Genomic DNA, 17,665 nt, shown 5'->3' with positions numbered 1-17,665 from the left:
TGAGAGGCCCGCGTACCGCAAAAAAAAAAAAAAAAAAAAAAAAAGACGACACACAACGTATACTTAGAGAGGTGCACAGGTCATACAAAAAAGCAGCTTGATGGATTTTCAAAATAAGCAGCTCCTGTAACCAGGACGCAGGCCAGGAAGCCAGATGCCGCCGCCATCTCTGGTAAGTGCTTTCAACATGGCAGGACAAGGAGGAGGATGGCAGATTTACACACAAAGGCACGACTTATTAACACAGCCTGTTCACAGGCGCGGGCGTCCACCGCCCCACGCGAGCCGAGGCTCAGCGGCCACGTAGGCCATAACTCGACAGAGGCGGCCGACACGGACAGGACCAATGCCAGCTCCCTCACGGAGGCGCGCTTCCTCCTCAGGGACCCTGGAAACATCTAATCAACGGATGGACTGAACTGCCCACCTCTGACACTGTCAGAAACGCAGCGGCCAGTCCTGAGCTCCCGAGGGCTGTGCATCTCCCCTGAGGCCCATCGGGGATGCAGGCCACCCACTCGGTGCCCCCAGTCCTCGTCCATGTCCATGCAGGTGCCCATCTCCTCCCTCCGCCTGCCCGACACCTGACAAGACTAGACTTTCTGACCAGAAAATCCCTGTCAGAAGGTTCAGGGTGAACCTCCGCTCCCTTGTCCACAGACACTGTCGCCCTGTGGAGGCTGGGTGACAGCGAAGAGAACCGCCCCCAGCTGGGAGCCAGTGAGCTGGACACACAAAACATTAAAGCAACACAATGGGGACTTCCCTGGTGGCGCAGTGGTTAAGAATCCGCCTGCCAGTACAGGGGACACGGGTTCAAGCCCTGGTCCGGGAAGATCCCACATGCCGCGGAGCAGCTAAGCCTGTGCGCCACAACTACTGAGCCTGCGCTCTAGAGCCCACAAGCCACAACTACTGAGCCCATGTGCCACAACTACTGAAGCCCACGCGCCTAGAGCCCGTGCGCCGCAACAGGACAAGCCACCGCGGTGAGAAGCCCGCGCACCGCAACGAAGAGTAGCCCCCGCTCACCGCAGCTACAGAAAGCCCATGCGCAGCAACGAAGACCCAACGCAGCCAAAAATAAAAATAAATAGAAAAATTTTTTTTAATTTTAAAAAAGAAATACTTCCCATCCATTTTATAAAGGATGGCAGCAAACACCCTAAAAGCAGCACTTTAGAGGCTGGGGACCGTGAGCACGGTACCCGCAGCTGACGCTTATCAAGGAAATCTCAGCGCTGGGGCCGAGAGTGCAAGGCCAAGAGAGTGAATACCTCAGATCTTTCCGTCAGCTCCCCAAGAATATCTTCCAGGCTGGAGATGCGCAGTTCATGCTCTTGGCGGAGAGTCACATGGTCGGTCTTGAAAAGGAAAATGAATGAACAAATGGTAGAGAAAGTTAAGCAACAAATAAGCCCAACCCTGGCCAGTCAGGCCGCGCTGTTTCTACACAGCACAACAACAGCCAGAGACTGTGGTCACAGCTGGGCACAGCATCCCATGGGGGTGACCTCAGTGACGTCCTCATCTCTGCCTCTGAAACCTGCCCTAAGATAAAAGGCACAAACAACTTCTCTAGTCACAGGAGAATATTCGTTAAGAAGACTGGTAATTATCAAAAACACCTGCATAGACAGCAGAGCAATTACCACTCATTCAACACACACTCCCTAGGCACCCTCTGTACCCAGAGACTTACACCACAACCACCAAGGGCCCACTCACTCCCTCTTGACCTTTCATATTCGTACAAAATGTGTGACATCTCAATGGTCATCAGAACCGGTGCTAGAGCCCTCAGAACAGTGCTGATCAGGGGATGAAAGCTCAGATCAGGCGGCCAAGCAGGCCAGTTCCTCCCCAGCTCAGGGACACAAGTGACCAGCACAGCAGCCAGAGAGAGAATAATGTTTTCTCAACAAAAGTAACTTTGAAAACAGTCTTTGTCCAGCACATTCCCACACATTTCTTCAGCAATTCCTAGAAGGTAAATCTGTAGTAAGGTTATCAGATACACTCCCTGGGAAGGTCTAGAAAAATCTCTGCCAGTTATATAATCAAAGGACATCCATACAGGAGACAACACCACCAGCAAAGAATGCTTGCACGTTCTGAACAACTAAATCCAGTCAGAAAGAAAAACAGGAAATCATTATATACTCTTACTACAGGAGTTTCATTCACTGATTTATACCCCATCTCGTTCCAAAATATAACCACAATGACTTATAAAAATATAAGATGACAAATCAGGCGAAGCAAAGCTAAGGGATGAAGGGCAGCTGGGATGCAGGAGGGTCGGCCGCTGGACTCGGCTGCACGTCCTCGCGGCCACGCCGGGCCCCCACTGTACAGCCCGCTGGCCCTGGGCACAGCGGGATGCCTCTGCCCAGCACGGCGGCCCCATGTGCCCCAGAGCACCTGATGTGTGGCTGGGGCAACTGAAAGAGAAGCTAAATGTCACTTAGTGTTAATTTGTGTGTGGGGGGGCGGGGCGTGCCTCGTGGCTTGTGGGATCTCAGTTCCCGGACCAGGGATTGAACCCGGGCCACGGCAGTGAAAGCGCTGAGTCCTAACCACCAGACCGCCAGGGAAGTCCCTAAGTGTTAATTACTTTAAACTCGCACAGCCACATGTAGCAGGTGGCCCACTCTCCTGGAGACACGCGTGGGATAAACCTGTGCCAGCCGCTCAGGGAAGGATAACAGGTAGCGCGCTGATCACCAGTGTGTGGCAGCTGCAGAACCAAGCTTCAATCTGCTGGGGTCACCGTCACAATCATACCTGAAGAGGGCTAAGTGGTGGAGGACAGCGTGGGAAGGATGAGCTCCATCTGCACTCAGCTCATCACATCTCGAATCTCATTTTAAAATAAGGAACAGAACACTCATAACGGTGTTAACTGGATCTCACTGAAATCATCTCAGTTCTACGGCTGAGAAGCCAAAAATAAGCAACTAGTGAGGAATCAACGCAGGACGCCAGGTGGCCTTTGGACATGAGAACCCCAAGCAGGCACCCGGGGGGCCACGCAGAGAAGGTGGAACACGCCTAGTAACTTTGGGATCCAGTGCCTGTCAGCACGTTACAGGGACCAGACCAGGATCGAGAAGATTCACACATTCTGCCCCCAACAGGTGTGAGAACACAGTGGATTAAGCCAGCAACAGCTACAAAGAGGGGCGCACGCTGATGCCGGCACAGGTGAGCAGGAGGGTGGGAACTGAGCCCAGTCAGGAAACAGCCGGCAAGGGGCACCACCCCGAGACAAGTCGAGGAAGGCTCCGGCGAAGCCAGGCAGAGCCAGGCTGCTCGAGAGCACGGTGGGGCCACAGGGAGCCCTGAGGGGTCCACAGGCCGACGAGACATGCGTGATCAGGGATGGAGGGTCCCCTCCGGTCGGAGTGTGAACAGTTGGGTGGGTAATGGGCTCTTTGCTGAGAAAACAGGATCAGGGAAAAGCATTTGTGGAGACAAGGGGCAATGCCTATTTTAAAGATTTCAATCCAAAATACCTATATTAAATCATTGTGGAACTTAAGAAAATAAACATCAGTTTTGAGGAAAATGGACTGACAAGCTTTTCCTTGAGAACCAAATAAATGAGACACGTATATACAGGCCTACGGTTTCATAAGGAATAGTAGCTACTCAACTATTTCATGATCTTGAGATATTTTAAATCACAAATTTGAGCTTTTCAGTTCAGTGCTAGAAAAATTTCATCGAATTGTGTTCAATCCATTCACCAATTAAAACGCAGGCTAGGGACACCCATCTGTCCTGCCGCAGCCTGACCTCACTCTTGGGCGTCACCCATGCGCCTCCACCCCCTCCCCCAACCCTGCCTGCTCCCAGGGTGCACACCCCACCCCCTACCCTGGCCTCAGACGTGGCATCTCCTCTGGGGGCACCTACCGCAGCTCCCCGCCACTGCAGGCCAGGAACCTACACTGCCATCCATGCGGCCACCTCTCACTGCAGGGCCCTCCTATTCCTTGTCCCCGAAAGGAAAACACAACACCCGAGAACTCCAAGGTGGCATCACCTGGGAGCCCGACAGCCCACCAGTGCCAGCCCCCTTGAGACGCTGCCCCCACCACGCTCCTCACCGGGGGCAACACCCCCTCATTGCTGCCATCTGCCCGGTCCACCCGCGCCTGCAGTTTCTGGAGCAAGGTTGACAACTCTCCAAGCTTCTTGTCATGGCTGTGACACTGTCCCGACAATGCAGCCACCTGCCTTTCCACTTCACTCATCCGATGCCAGTGGAAAACCTCGTCGCCAACCTGAAACAGTAAGAGGTTCCAAAGGTGACACAAATGAGAAGGTCAACGTGGCAAAGGAGAGTACAGTACAGGATAAGTCGAAACAACGAAACAGAGCGTTACAGGAAAACGTCAACTACAACACACACACCCCCCCAAAGGAAAAGACATGAAAGTGTTCGTCAATAGTGATTTCCTTTACGTGGCAGACTATGGGTGATTTTTATTTTCTTCTTTATGCTTTCTATATTTTCAAAAGTAATGAAAACTTTCTTTTTTTTTTTAATGAAAATGAACTAAATAATGAGACTGCTTGAAATACAGGCACACCTCGCTCTACTGCACTTCGCAGATACTGCATTGTTCACAAATGAAGGTCTGTGGGGACCCTGCGTCCAGTGAGTCTGTCCTCGCATCTCCCCAACAGCACCTGCTCGCTTTGTGTCTCTGTGTCACACTTTGGTAATTTTCAAAATATTTCAAACCCTCCACCAGCAAAAAGATTACAACTCATTAAAGGCTCAGATGATGGTTAGCATTTTTTAGCAATAAAAGTATTTTCAATAAAGGTCTGTACACTTTTGTGTACAGACACTATGTCTATTTTTTTAGACATAATGCTATTGCACACTTAACGACTATAGTACAGTGTAAAGGTAACTTTTATATGCCCCAGGAAGCCAAAAAATTCGTGTGATACTGGAGCTGAACACGCAGTATCTCTGAGGTGTGCCTGTATGCATTACTTGAATTGTTTCGGAACATTTAAGGAGCTGTAAGACATGCTTATTTGACGTTTTAAAATATTTTCTAAGAGTGCCCAACTGAACTACCTTGTAGTTTACAAGTAGTATGGAAACTCAGGCTGGAGAACACAGACTGGCAACGCCAGGGAAGAGCACATCCTAACTGATTACCTGCAGAGGCTGGTTCGGGTGGGAAGTGTCAGGTGTGAGCATGGTCCTGGGGTCATCCACCCTCTGTGCTCTGTGGTCGTGCGTCCAGTTTAACACAGGCAGGAGTGAAAGGACATCACCCTGGCCCCATAATGAAATACTTGCACCTTGAAGGAGAGAAAAAGCAACTGTATACACATGTACATACAGTGCTTTTCAAAAGGTGTACTTAAATGTTCAGTTCTTTCACTGATTTACATATCTATGCATGTGTACATGTTAGTCATCTCAGGTAACAAAGTAAAATTTTGCCTACCTAGTAAAAGTAACAGTGGAATGAGCAAGATTAAAAACTTGCAAATATTTCGAAGGCACCTGGGAATAAAAAGAAAGACATTTAACTTGGAAAAGGTAAAAGGCAGGGCTCACCATTCTATATGACCTCTCTAGATAATTTTATACAAAATACCCCCTCCCTAACTTAAAGTGGAAGTCACAGGCTGAGAAACGCGGTTAGTTTTATCTACAAGGTAAGTGGTTGCCTGAAGGAAAACCTGGCCACACGGTGCGGTCTCCCAGGCCCACGTAAACAACCCAGCAGGTCAGTAACTGCCAACACGCCGGGCTGGGTGCACAGAAGGGCCCTTGCTCAAGGACCTTGGTCATCCACCCACGGAGGCAACCTGGTCTGGGGCAAGTGCACCGGAGGGTCCAGGTCTAGTCCCGAGCACACCCTCCCAGCTGTGTAATCTTGGACACGTCACTTAAACTCTGCACACTCCGGTTTTCTTCAAGGATGACACCTGCCTTTCCTTTCTCACAGGAGTGGTTTGAAAAATTAAGAATATGAAAGCACTTTGCAAAATATAAAATGATTAAATCAAATGATACCATGAAATTAGCACAAAATCAGTTCTTTAAAACACCAAGCTGACATGATATCAGTTTCCTTACCTTGTAAGAAGAAACACATTCAGCCAAGAAACCAAAGTGACAAACTGGTACCATCCAATCCCAAGCCACCAGAATACTTCAGATGCTGCCTTCCCTAAAAGAGAAAACACCAAACATTCTAAGGAAACGTTCTTCGGAAAACCAAACTCCTAATGGACCGGTTTTGTGAAGGCCAAGCTAGCAGCATAAGAAAATATACTAAAAGATGCTTTGAAAGTATATTAAGATGAAGTTAGGGATGAAGTATATTAGGACAATGCTTAGTCATCACAGCAGGAATATCCAAAACTGAAACACAGGAACGTAAATAAGCCACAAAGCAATACGTCATACACAAGACAAGATACAAAAGAGTAAACACCAAACCCATGCGTTCTCAAGTACAGTAAAACCAAACAGGTAGACTTACAACAGCACCCAATACACTGGAGAAACAATGAATGCCATGCAGCCAAAAGCACAGTATGTTAGCATTTCTAAGTAATAAAGGATGGAACATGTTACATCAAGGATCAAAGAATGTAAACCGAAAATGAAATGTTTACTTGGTTAGGTGAACAGTTTACTGCAGGTGCTTAACTGCCAACAGCCTAGGAGCGAATGCTAACATGGAAAGCCAAAATAACCACCTGGAGCGGCCACCGCCAACCACAGCACCGATGACACCGTCCTGGACACAAACCCTCCCGTGGCTCCAACCTCGCGCAGCGCCTGCACCGAGAAGTGACCTGTGCCGGAGAAGATGTGGGCGGGAGGGGCACCTTCAAACACCAGCCCCACAGTCCTGACGCGGCAAGAGACACCCACCCTGTGGCACTGTACCAAAATCCTCTCGCATCAGTCAAGAGTCTGTCCTCAAGAAAAACAATCGACTACTTGAAGTCCAAGCAAGATACTGAAACTAACTTATGAAAACCCTGCTCTGTGTCTGAACAGTTTTCACTCGCTTCTGCCTGTAGACACGTAGGACATAAAATGCAGACGTTTCCTATAAACCCGCGGGGTTGGCTGGCAGCTGCCCTGCACGTGTGCACAGCTGCTGCTGGCAGAATGGGTATTGGAAAGACAGCGCAATCGTTTAAAGCAAGTAAGATTCCATGGACACCAGCAGTTAACATGCTCTGGGTGAGACAAGGGTTACACAAACAGCAAGATGAAAATTTTCCTACAGCCCGGTGAAAAAGTGTTTTGGAATTATAACCGGTAGTCCCACTGGACGACATGATAAAACACAATTAACTTTATACCCAACGTCACACATTATATAAAGCAGAAAACTGCTCGTGACATCAATTGTTTTCATTTTTTAAGAGTGACCGCTAGAAGTAACACACCCACACCAGCATTTGCGTGTTGACTCCTGAAAACATTAAGCAATTCCAACACGGCTGATGTGCAAAGAAACATGGTGTAAGAGGATTTTTTTAAAAAATCTATTGCTTTACGTTTATTAACAGTTAAGAGACAACAAATTTTGAAGTTCAGCTTTTAAAAAAAGCTGCTATAAAGGCACTCTTCGGCAAGACACTGACAGGTACAAACTGGATTTCTCCATAGCAGCCCGGCTGCACAGGCTCCGGACGCGGCCCGTTTCCCGGGCACGGGCCGACTGTACCCCACGCAGGATACAGCTTCTTCTAAATCGTTCATTTCACCTCAAATACGTTACTTTCCATATGCTTAATTTACACTAAATACACTTACAAAGAAGCTTTTCAAGAGCAATATTCTCCATATTCTAAGATAGCTATTATTTTCCTGTTTTTACTGAACACCTGAATTCCAAACACAAAGAAACAACGGACAAGGAGCATTTGTGAACGCACGACAGAAACAAAGCGCGAAAGCGCGAGAGACCACCTGCGCGGGACACGGCGAGCCCCGCGGTCCCTGCCCGCCCTCCTGGCCTCAAGGGCTGCGAGCGGGCGGCGGCGTGGGTTTCCAGCTGCTTCCTCCCCTTACAGTCATCGCCTGTGGGGGGGACAAGCGGTTAATTGGACAGATGAACACGCAAACCCGTCAATCTCAACGGTGCGCAGCTACGGCAGTTTGAAAAAACTAGGAAACTCAGTTATGAAAAACCAAAATCCCAGCCAGTGCCCCCTGGTGGCTGTAGGCTCCTGGTGTGAAGGGGGCAGCGAGAGCCCTGGCCCCATCCTAACCAGTGGGGCCCCAGGACGGCTAAAAGGATGGCACAGGTGCGGCCGAGCCATACTTACACAGCGACGCCCCGTTTGCACGGAGGTGGCCGTCCTCGCCGAGGGCCTCTCTCACATTCATCCTCCCACCGTGACTGGAATGAGCTGCAACACAGGCGAGAGGGGCCTGAGCCCGGGGCAGGGGCTCCGCAGAGTGGCCGGGGGTGGGGGCGTGCAGGCTGGGGGCGAGGTAACCGCCTCGCCTCACTCAGGAAACGTCGTCAAGTCCCGCCAGCCCGGGGCATGCCCCGACCACCACACGGGATGGGCCCACTTCAAACATTTTTGAAACATCATTCTAAATGCCAGTCAGATCAATTTTTTGCTTTAAAAAAGGTCATAAGAATAAAAAGATGAGTGTATTAACTTTTTATTTAATGTTTAAACCCTGATCAACTTCCAGGAAACATCCAGAACTGCACAGAGAGCAGGGAGAGAGATGCACAGCAAGGCCGCGCGAGAGAGAGGCCGCAAACGACGCGAGGAGAGGGCGTGAGCGAAGCGCCACGCGGGGAAAAGAGTGTTTTCTCCACCTTAAAAGCTCTATTTGGTGGAAAAAGGAGGAAGAAAGTATTTAAATACCTTTTGATTCATGGCTTTTTGACTCACAGCTTTTTGATTCACGATCTTTTGATTCATAACTTTTCAATTTGTAATTTTCTGATTCATAATTGAGCTTCATTAAAGCCACTTGGAAGAGCTGAACTAAGAACGAAGAAAAGGACGCCGAGGTGCGCGTGACCAGCGACAAGATGCTATCCCTGCAGCGAGCGGCGCGGCCTAGTGAGAAACCGTGAACACAGTTACTCCTCCCGCAGCACGTGCTCCCTGCTATGTCAGAGCCCGATTACTCACTTTGGGCAAAGTGGAACCCACTTTTCTTTCGGCTGTGCCTCGCGGCTTGCAGGGTCTTAGTTCCCCAACCAGGGACCGAACCTAAGCCCGGGCAGTTGAAAGCGCGGAGTCTTAACCACTGGACGGCCAGGGAATTCCCTGGAACCTACTTTTTTAAATGGACACCAGAGACACATGCTCGGGGTGAGTTGCAAACCAGCCCCATCCTGGAGTGCCAGCACCACATCTCTCCCACAGGCCGTCTTCCATAAAACATCCAATCTGAGGTCACTTCACCCCAATGCTGTTTACACACACGCTATCATCTTTAGAAACTGGCAAATGACTTCTCTTCCCTGACCTCCGGCCCAGCAATCCCACTGTGTTCCCAGCCTCGAGAAGGCCTGTCAGCGAGAAGCAGCCCCTTCAAGGACGTCCGCTACAGCACGTGCAGCAGGGTACACAGAGACACCTGACGTGGCCACCTGAGGTTCAGTAAACTATGGAACGTCTTGCCAAAGTTGCCTGGCCATCCTCGGCTCCTTTTCTTCAGCACCTGGAGCATCAGGACAGACAGTGTGACCTCTATAACCTACAATCTGCAGGGTGACAGTCTGCAAATCACAGTGGCTAGAAATTTTTATTCTTAAAAACGAGTTTCTAGAAACTGAGTTATTTGAAGTGAGGTGGATGAACCCAGAGTCCATACAGAGTAAAGTAAGTCAGAAAGAGAAAAACAAATACCGTATCTTAACACATATATGGAATCTAAAAAAAAAAGGTTCTCGTGAACCTAGGGGCAGGACAGGACAGGAATAAAGATGCAGATGTAGAGAATGGACTTGAGGACACGGGGAGGGGGAAGGGTAAGCTGGGACGAAGTGAGAGAGTGGCATGGACATACATACACTACCAAATGTAAAATAGACAGCTAGCGGGAAGCAGCCACACAGCACAGGGAGATCAGCTCGGTGCTTTGTGACCACCTAGAGGGGTGGGATGGGGAGGGTGGGAGGGAGACGCAAGAGGGAGGGGATATGGGGATATATGTATACGTATACGTATAACTGATTCACTTTGTTATACGGCAGGAACTAACACAACGTTGTAAAGCAATTATACTCCAATCAAGATGTTTAAAAAAAGTTTCTTCATTGAGTGGCAGCTGAAGTATATGAGGCTTGTTCCTGCACAGTGACTCCATGGGACGGCCTGAAGACGGGGCTGCTCGCCGGCGTGCCCCAAAGCACAAATACCCAGCCCTTCCACTCACCCCTGGCTCAGCTCCGAGTTTAGGGTACATGCGTGAGGCCAGCGGGGACTGGAGAGGTCTGAGCTGGAGTGATTCAGAAGAAATAAAGTCAGAGCTTCCCCTACCACAGACAGCCTGAATAAAGGAGTAGGCTATCTGTGCACTGGAGCCCTGAACCAAAACAAATGTAAACCTGGGGCCAGGAGCCCCCGAGTGTCAGGGCCAACTCTGTGTTACCCCACTCACACTCTTCTTTGTTTTACACCGCAGCGTGAACTTTATACAGAGGTCGGACAAAAACAGAAAAATTCATGAAGAGGTAATGCAGGATCTGTCTCACTGACAATAAGCGATACCAATATCCATTTTTCATTCATCAAATCGGCAACATTTTAAAAGAACAAACATATAAACACTTATTTAGCAAGAGTATATGGAATGGGGACCCTCACATGGCCATAGGGGGAGGGCAATCCTGGTCAGTCTTTTGGGAAGTCAATTGGAAGAATCTACTTAAACTGCAATTGTACAAAATCTTCTTTTCTCAGCAGCTGATAAGTACTATTTAGAAGCTGCTGGGTGGAACACCTGTGAATGTATCACATCGCTACCTGTGGCCTCTTCAGGAGCGCGAGCTCCGTCAGAGCTGCTCCCCCTTAAAGCCGGTCAGTAGTATTTCAGCCGCTCAGCTCAGAGGCCGAGCCACAGCCGTGTCACGCCGTCCACTTCAGCCCTCGCTGCTGGACAGTCACAGCCGGCCGACCCCGAAGTCAGCCAAGTTGGCCTGTCCCTCTCCCGGAAGCAGCAGACGTTTCCATCCTTACTTCTCTAAAGACTGAGGCTGATTCAATTAGCAAAATCTTGCTCAAAGGAACCAAGACAACTGACAAAGTTTCAAAGGAATGACTTTTCATTCACTCATTCATTCATGCATTCATTCAGACCTATCTTTTCTAAGTTAGTTTACACCTTCTACTGGGGGACGCAAGCATTGCCTTAGTCACGGGAAAAAACACAGAAGTGTGTGTTTTCAGATTCCAATTCCCTGGGTCCTTCCGTGCGGTTAGCGCAGGGGCCAGGGAGGCCTGAGGCGCACCGGCCCACGTAGGAGCGCCTTTTGGCAGAGCCGGGTCTCCCGGGTCTCCAGCCCCTACAGGTTTCTCACACAGATGCCAAGCCTCACAGGAGTCCTGAATCTGTTCATCTGCACACGTCCTATCAGCACCTTGCTTTGGTGAGCACTGTTTGATGTCCCAGGGAAAACACATGGAAGGCTTTTAAAGCCTTTCTGATGTGGCCCAGAAAATCACGTTTTGTCAACAACGCACTCAAGCTGAACCTCAAAAGGTTTCAGAATCAGAAACTACGTGGCTCAGGCGGGATGAATGATGTTTAATGTACCTATGCTACTTCTGGCCTGCCTACCCCGAAGATTTGTGCACATACACAAATACACCCAAAGAAAACACTGCTTTTAAAAGTGTACAAACAAGAAAGCCCGAATGTCCACCTAGACACTGACTAAACAAATTTCAATACAACCATAAATGCAATATTAGACAGGCATCAAAAAGAATGAAGTTCATCGCAATTACCATTTAAAATGAAAAAAATTGCAAAACCATGTATTTGACGTAAAGACAAAAACACACTCCATGTTTCTGCAGGAACATGAAAGCAAAATTCAGGTGGTGCTTACACAACACTGTGAAATACCAGTGGATCGTACACTTTAAAATACTTGGTTAGGGGCTTCCCTGGTGGCGCAGTGGTTGCGCGTCCGCCTGCCGATGCAGGGGAACCGGGTTCGCGCCCCGGTCTGGGAGGATCCCACATGCCAGGGGAACCGGGTTCGCGCCCCGGTCTGGGAGGATCCCACGTGCCGCGGAGCGGCTGGGCCCGTGAGCCATGGCCAATGAGCCTGCGCGTCCGGAGCCTGTGCTCCGCAACGGGAGAGGCCGCAAAAGAGGGAGGCCCGCATACCAAAAAAAAAAAAAAAAAAAAAAAATACTTGGTTAATTTCATGTTATATGACTTTCACCTCATTAAAAAGGCAGGAGAACCCACAATGCACAAGATTAGCTGCAGCTCCCTCCAGAAGGGAAACCAGACAGGGACTGGGGAGGGTCAAGGGGAGACTTAATTCATCTATTAAATAAATAGATAAATTTAAAGGTTTAAAGATTTCATGATGAGAATATAAGAAAAAGAACAAAAAGAAAGGAAATGTGGGGTGGGGGTTAACTTGTGACTGTGAAGAGTTACCCATATTTTGAGTAAATATGCTCATGTAACAAATTCATGCGGTATGACCTCAACCACGCAATAAGAGTGAAAAGCCTCTGGGTGTAGGTTACGGGTGATTTTTTCTTCCTTGCACACCTCTGTGGTTTTCAAAAGTTCTTTGATAAATGTTTTACTCAAATAATTAGAAACAAATTTTTTCAAAAGTAATAAATTAGCATTGGCTCTACAAACCACTGCTATAATCTAAAAGAGCAAGGGGCATGATAGGAATAGAAGCCCAAAGCAAATAACAGCATGGTAACTTGTTTACTCCGCCAAAATACTCAAGACCGATTTAAGCAGGAAGTGGGATGAGTTTCCAGAAGCTGCCACCAAAGCTACCACGGCTGACCTTCCCTCTGAAGACACAGCAACCGCACAGCCGGGCTCAGGCCCACCATCCTCCACGCTGTCAGAACAAGTGGCTGCACTGTTGGTGACGCAGATGTAGCTGGGGGAGAGCAGCAAACACTGCCACGGACAGGCGGCGACCTGTGAGCACGACTCCACCAGGTACCGTTTGTGGAACATGCTTTCACCCTGAGAAAGGTGTTATGCTCAACTCAGCAACGGCACACTTCAAAATGCAGCCTCAAAACCCGACACACGGCAGGTCAGGTGCGGAGTCCCGGCCCTGGGAGAGCACTCAGAGGACACAGCGTCTCGGGGAGGGCGCCCTGCAGGCGAGATGCCTGGGGCCAGGTCCCAGCTCCATCACTTACCAGCAAGTGTCTGAACCTCAGTTTACCAGTCTGTACAATGAGGGTGACAACCATCCAGCGGGGCTGCTGTGAGGGTCAGTGAGGTCATGGGTACAGAGTGCGGAAGCAAAGTGAGTGCTCAGCGATGCTGGTCTCCATAGCACCCACACGATCCAGAAACTGTTACAGAGGAAACCCTCATATTGATTCTGCCACCCCCTTCCCCTCACTGTGTTCCCACACTGCTCTATTAACGCTAAGGAGGTCGGTAACACCACAGCAACCAAAAACAGAAGGTCCAGCCAGAAGGATGAGATGCCGAAATAGAAATAACTGTCAGTCCAGGTACCATCCTTCATTATGTCAAAATCATCATTTGAGAAGCATGCACTGGGCACGCTCGTGCGCAGGGCACAGCCAGGAACACGGGCGAGTGGACAGACAGCGCCCTGCCCTCCTGCACTGTCCTGTCCAGACCCTGTCCACCTGCCCGAGCATGTCCTCTGGCTCTGCCAAGCAGTCCAGGGCTCAGATTAAACAGACGAGGTACCAAGGGCTTGGAAACAAGGCGACACATGTTTCATGTCGAGGGCTCCCAGGCTCCCTATGTGTTCCCTTATGGCGAACAGTGATCACAGCAGCCGTGGAGCCCCGAGCCTGGAGGGGCACTTTGGTCACACGGTGGCCCCCGGAAGGGCCTCTGTAGCTGTGCTCCCCCCAGGGGCCCAGCAGCAAGGCCGACTCAGTCTGGCCCAGCTGTTGATCAGAGCCGGGAACATGGCCAGGCCTGGGCCCTCTGTGGTCAAGCAGGTGCACTGGGGTCCCCAGGGCCTCCTCAGCCGGTCAGCGGGGCCAAGGTTGCCCTGCGAGACCTTCCACCGTGCCTGCCGCCCTCCCAAACAAGGCTGGTGTGCCATGTGCCCCCCAGAACCCGCACACTCCCGGTGAGCTGTCCCTGCGGTCATGGACTCTCACCCACAACCGAGACCAGAGCAGACATGCCTCTGCCTCGAGCATCACTGCCTCCCACCCTGACTCCCCGGGCGCCTGGAGTCTGCGCTCCCAGGAAAAGAAGGAGCGTCTGCAGGTGACCGCACAGCCCACAGGTCCAGTTCAGGATGAGGTTTCTCCTGCTTACTCCAAGTTCAAATTTATGGAATTCCAAACACTCCCAGGTACAAAAAGACCAACCACATTAAAAGTAAGTTGAGAGAGGAGGAACAAAGCGAATATTTGGTGCATATCTTAAACTTTTAAAGGATAACTTTGAGTTCGAGTCTACAGTAGAAACAGTGCAGACACTGAGGCCTATAAGACAAGGTTGATGAAAAGAAAAGGAAGTATCTAATATTTGGACGCGAACTCTTTTTCTAACTTTTAAAAGAGCAAGACTTACGTTTTTGACTTCTATCCCTCGAGTAAATCCTTGAGGCCAGGCCACGGGCAGTGGAGTACGCGGTGAGCGCGCCTTTGCGCTCGGAAAGGAGGGTGCAGTCGCTGCAGGTGTAGCCGTTGCTCCCCGCTGCTTCTACGGCCCCCGCGGCCACATCGCCGTTTCCCTGAAGGGCAGCTTTATTCCCGCCTGAAGTTTGCAAAAAGGAGATGGAACCCACTTATTACAATCTGCAAACACCTAACTAAAACCTCCATCTTGAAAAATGTGGGGAAGAAAAGGACAAAATTACCTTTAAGCTCTCCGTCATCGTCAAGACCTAAAAAACACACGCATATTTTTGCTGTCAAGCTCAAATTATCAAAACAGAACAAAATACACAAATTCAAAAGTAAAGTTTACAATGGTTAATAAGTCAGCATCATGGCACTGGTCAAGATCGACTTCCTACAACGCCTAGAATTAACAGAAACTTCTCCAGGTATATGCAGATGCTTGCTTTCAATTCCAGGTGAAAGCGCATCTCTGGAGAAAATACCTTCCCACACTGTTTGCAGGCACTCTCACACTGTCTACACACACATACACCCATGCTGCGCACAGAAGAACAGGCAGGAACCTCAGCACCAGCACACTTGCCTCCTCTGCCGTGCGGGAGCTACTTCGCTAGTGAGCAAAACAGAATACGAACTCCAGGGCTTCCCAAATCAGAACATAAGATTTCTGGAACTAATCTAATCTTTGAATCTTCTCGGAAAGGCCAACTGGAACATCAAGTGGACACAAGCAGCTTTGCGGCCCCTCGAAGCCATGGCCCCTGTGGCCATCGAGTCCTCCACAGGGAGGACTGGGGTCACGCTGCTGCCTTAGTCAATCCAGGTCACAAGCCACATCATTTCCTAGTGTCAATTCGTCTACACTAGATGCTTTCCAATGAGACAGAAATTGCTGTCTGGAACTTGAAATCATGCTGGTGAGTTTACCAATGACTTTGCTTAAACATCCCACAGAAGTCATGCATTTAGACACACAAGAGTTAATCAGACTGCCCTGACCACTCCACTCCATCTTCCACATCACAACACACAACCAGCAGCTGGAAGCAGTTTCCCTGCGTTTCCGATCTCAGTCCAGCGGAAGGCCTCCAAACTTCCTGGGGCTCCTTCCCCCCAGTAAGGGGAAAAGGGACAACCCGGCCATGACGCCCCTTCTTCCCAGAAGAACCAGAGAAGTCACTGGAGATGACTCACCCCAGAAGTGGTCCACTTTAGTCTGCTCGCGGATCAGAGACTCGTCCAGCACAGGAGGCCGCAGACAAGCCGCAGCCCGCATGGCACTGGAGCCGCTCTGGCTGACAGCCAAGGACAGGACCTTCCTCGAGGTGTGGTTGATACTAAATGCCGGCTTGTGTGCACTGCTGCGCTGTTTTGCTAGTCTAAGAAGGAAGGAGAAAGGAACAAGTCTACAGACTTTTTCTAGTAAATACAAATGATTACATTTTACCAACACAAAATCTCTGCCTGAGAATGAATATACTACTGTTAAGGCCACGTGTTCTTATGCCCTTTCAGCTGTAATGAGACATCTGTTAATCTAAAAAAGGAATTGTTAAGCTGGGCTCAAGAACTCCTCCTAAAATTGTACACACAAAGTAGTTCTCAGATTATCTGGGGCCTCATGACCCAAAAGTGGTTCAAACTCAAAATAACCTAAGAATAAAAATGACCTATATTTTGAAATTATATGATTTATAGATTTAGTGTCTCCCCCACCCCCCACCATTTAAAACAAGTAACTGCATCCACAGGCACATTCCGCACTGTTTCTCAGTCACTAGTAAAGGCGGAACTGCATCAAGTACAGTGAGGAGAGGCTGTCACCAAAATCCTTCCCGTACTGGATCTACCACAAGGATGGAGACAAAGCCCCTGAAGACCCCCCCCCCCCACCACTGAGGGAGCGAGAAGTGAGCAAAAGGCCGGGAGCAGAGACAGGAAGGCCCCCATGAGCAGATGCACCAGGAAACCTGGTCCCAGCGTCGCCCAGGGACAGAGAACGAGGCTGTTTCAGCCGTGGTTCCCAGAGCAATACCTGCATGAACACCCCAAACCAGGATATCCAAGAACCTCACTGCAAATGAACCCCAGGTGGCTGCGGGGCGTGCAGTGTGTGAGTGTGAACCACAGATGGGGAGGTGACGCCACAGACACCAGCGCCCAGCCTTGCTGTCAGGCCAGTGTCCCGTCACCTCTCAACAGCCACCGTCCCACTCCCAAGAGTGGACCACTCAGGCAGGAAACTCGTCACTCTTACGTGAGTGATGTTAAATGAAAGCTGTTACTTTTTTTTTTTTTTTTTTTTTGTGGTACGCGGGCCTCCCTCTGCTGCGGCCTCTCCCGTCGCGGAGCACAGGCTCCGGACGCGCAAGCGCATCGGCCATGGCTCACGGGCCCAGCCGCTCCGCGGCACGTGGGATCCTCCCAGACCGGGACGCGAACCCGGTTCCCCTGCATCGGCAGGCGGACGCGCAACCACTGCGCCACCAGGGAAGCCCGAAAGCTGTTACTTTTATTCTTTATCTCAAAATGGCACAAAGATCCTGCACACTTTTGCTCCTTCTTGGGCACAAATAAGTGATGGGCACGTGGTGAGTTCAGAAATCAAGTGAATAGGACAATCATAAATACAGGTAAACACCTAAACTTCACGCGTGTTATCTGTCACTTCACAGATTTTATAAACAGACTTAAAGCACTAACAATACAGACACCTGCATGGCCACATGATGATGGGCAGGGCTCCTCCCGTAACTGCTAGTGGGGCCCGCTACGCAGATGAGCTGGGAACGCTTGCCCCGGACGGGAGGGGTGTCCGCGGCCC

At 49.9% G+C, this 17,665-nt stretch overlaps 1 protein-coding gene across 1 annotated transcript in view; it reads right to left on the bottom strand.

The window, feature by feature from the left end:
- Positions 1-17,665, bottom strand: part of SUN1 (Sad1 and UNC84 domain containing 1) — a 31,154-nt gene that overhangs the window by 5,064 nt on the left and 8,425 nt on the right. The window contains exons 4-15 of the mRNA XM_028498553.2: positions 16,036-16,220; positions 15,078-15,104; positions 14,789-14,974; positions 8,902-9,099; positions 8,341-8,424; positions 7,982-8,092; positions 6,751-6,849; positions 6,122-6,215; positions 5,484-5,542; positions 5,189-5,334; positions 4,116-4,292; positions 1,278-1,364 (exon numbers count right to left, since the gene is read on the bottom strand). Of these exons, the coding sequence (XP_028354354.1) occupies positions 1,278-1,364; positions 4,116-4,292; positions 5,189-5,334; positions 5,484-5,542; positions 6,122-6,215; positions 6,751-6,849; positions 7,982-8,092; positions 8,341-8,424; positions 8,902-9,099; positions 14,789-14,974; positions 15,078-15,104; positions 16,036-16,220 (1,453 nt within the window). The remainder of the gene's footprint in view (positions 1-1,277; positions 1,365-4,115; positions 4,293-5,188; positions 5,335-5,483; positions 5,543-6,121; positions 6,216-6,750; positions 6,850-7,981; positions 8,093-8,340; positions 8,425-8,901; positions 9,100-14,788; positions 14,975-15,077; positions 15,105-16,035; positions 16,221-17,665) is intronic.

Source organism: Physeter macrocephalus, chromosome 14 (genome assembly GCF_002837175.3).
Source record: "Physeter macrocephalus isolate SW-GA chromosome 14, ASM283717v5, whole genome shotgun sequence".
NCBI classification, from domain to species: domain Eukaryota; kingdom Metazoa; phylum Chordata; class Mammalia; order Artiodactyla; family Physeteridae; genus Physeter; species Physeter macrocephalus.
This window is presented reverse-complemented; position numbering and strand designations above follow the sequence as displayed.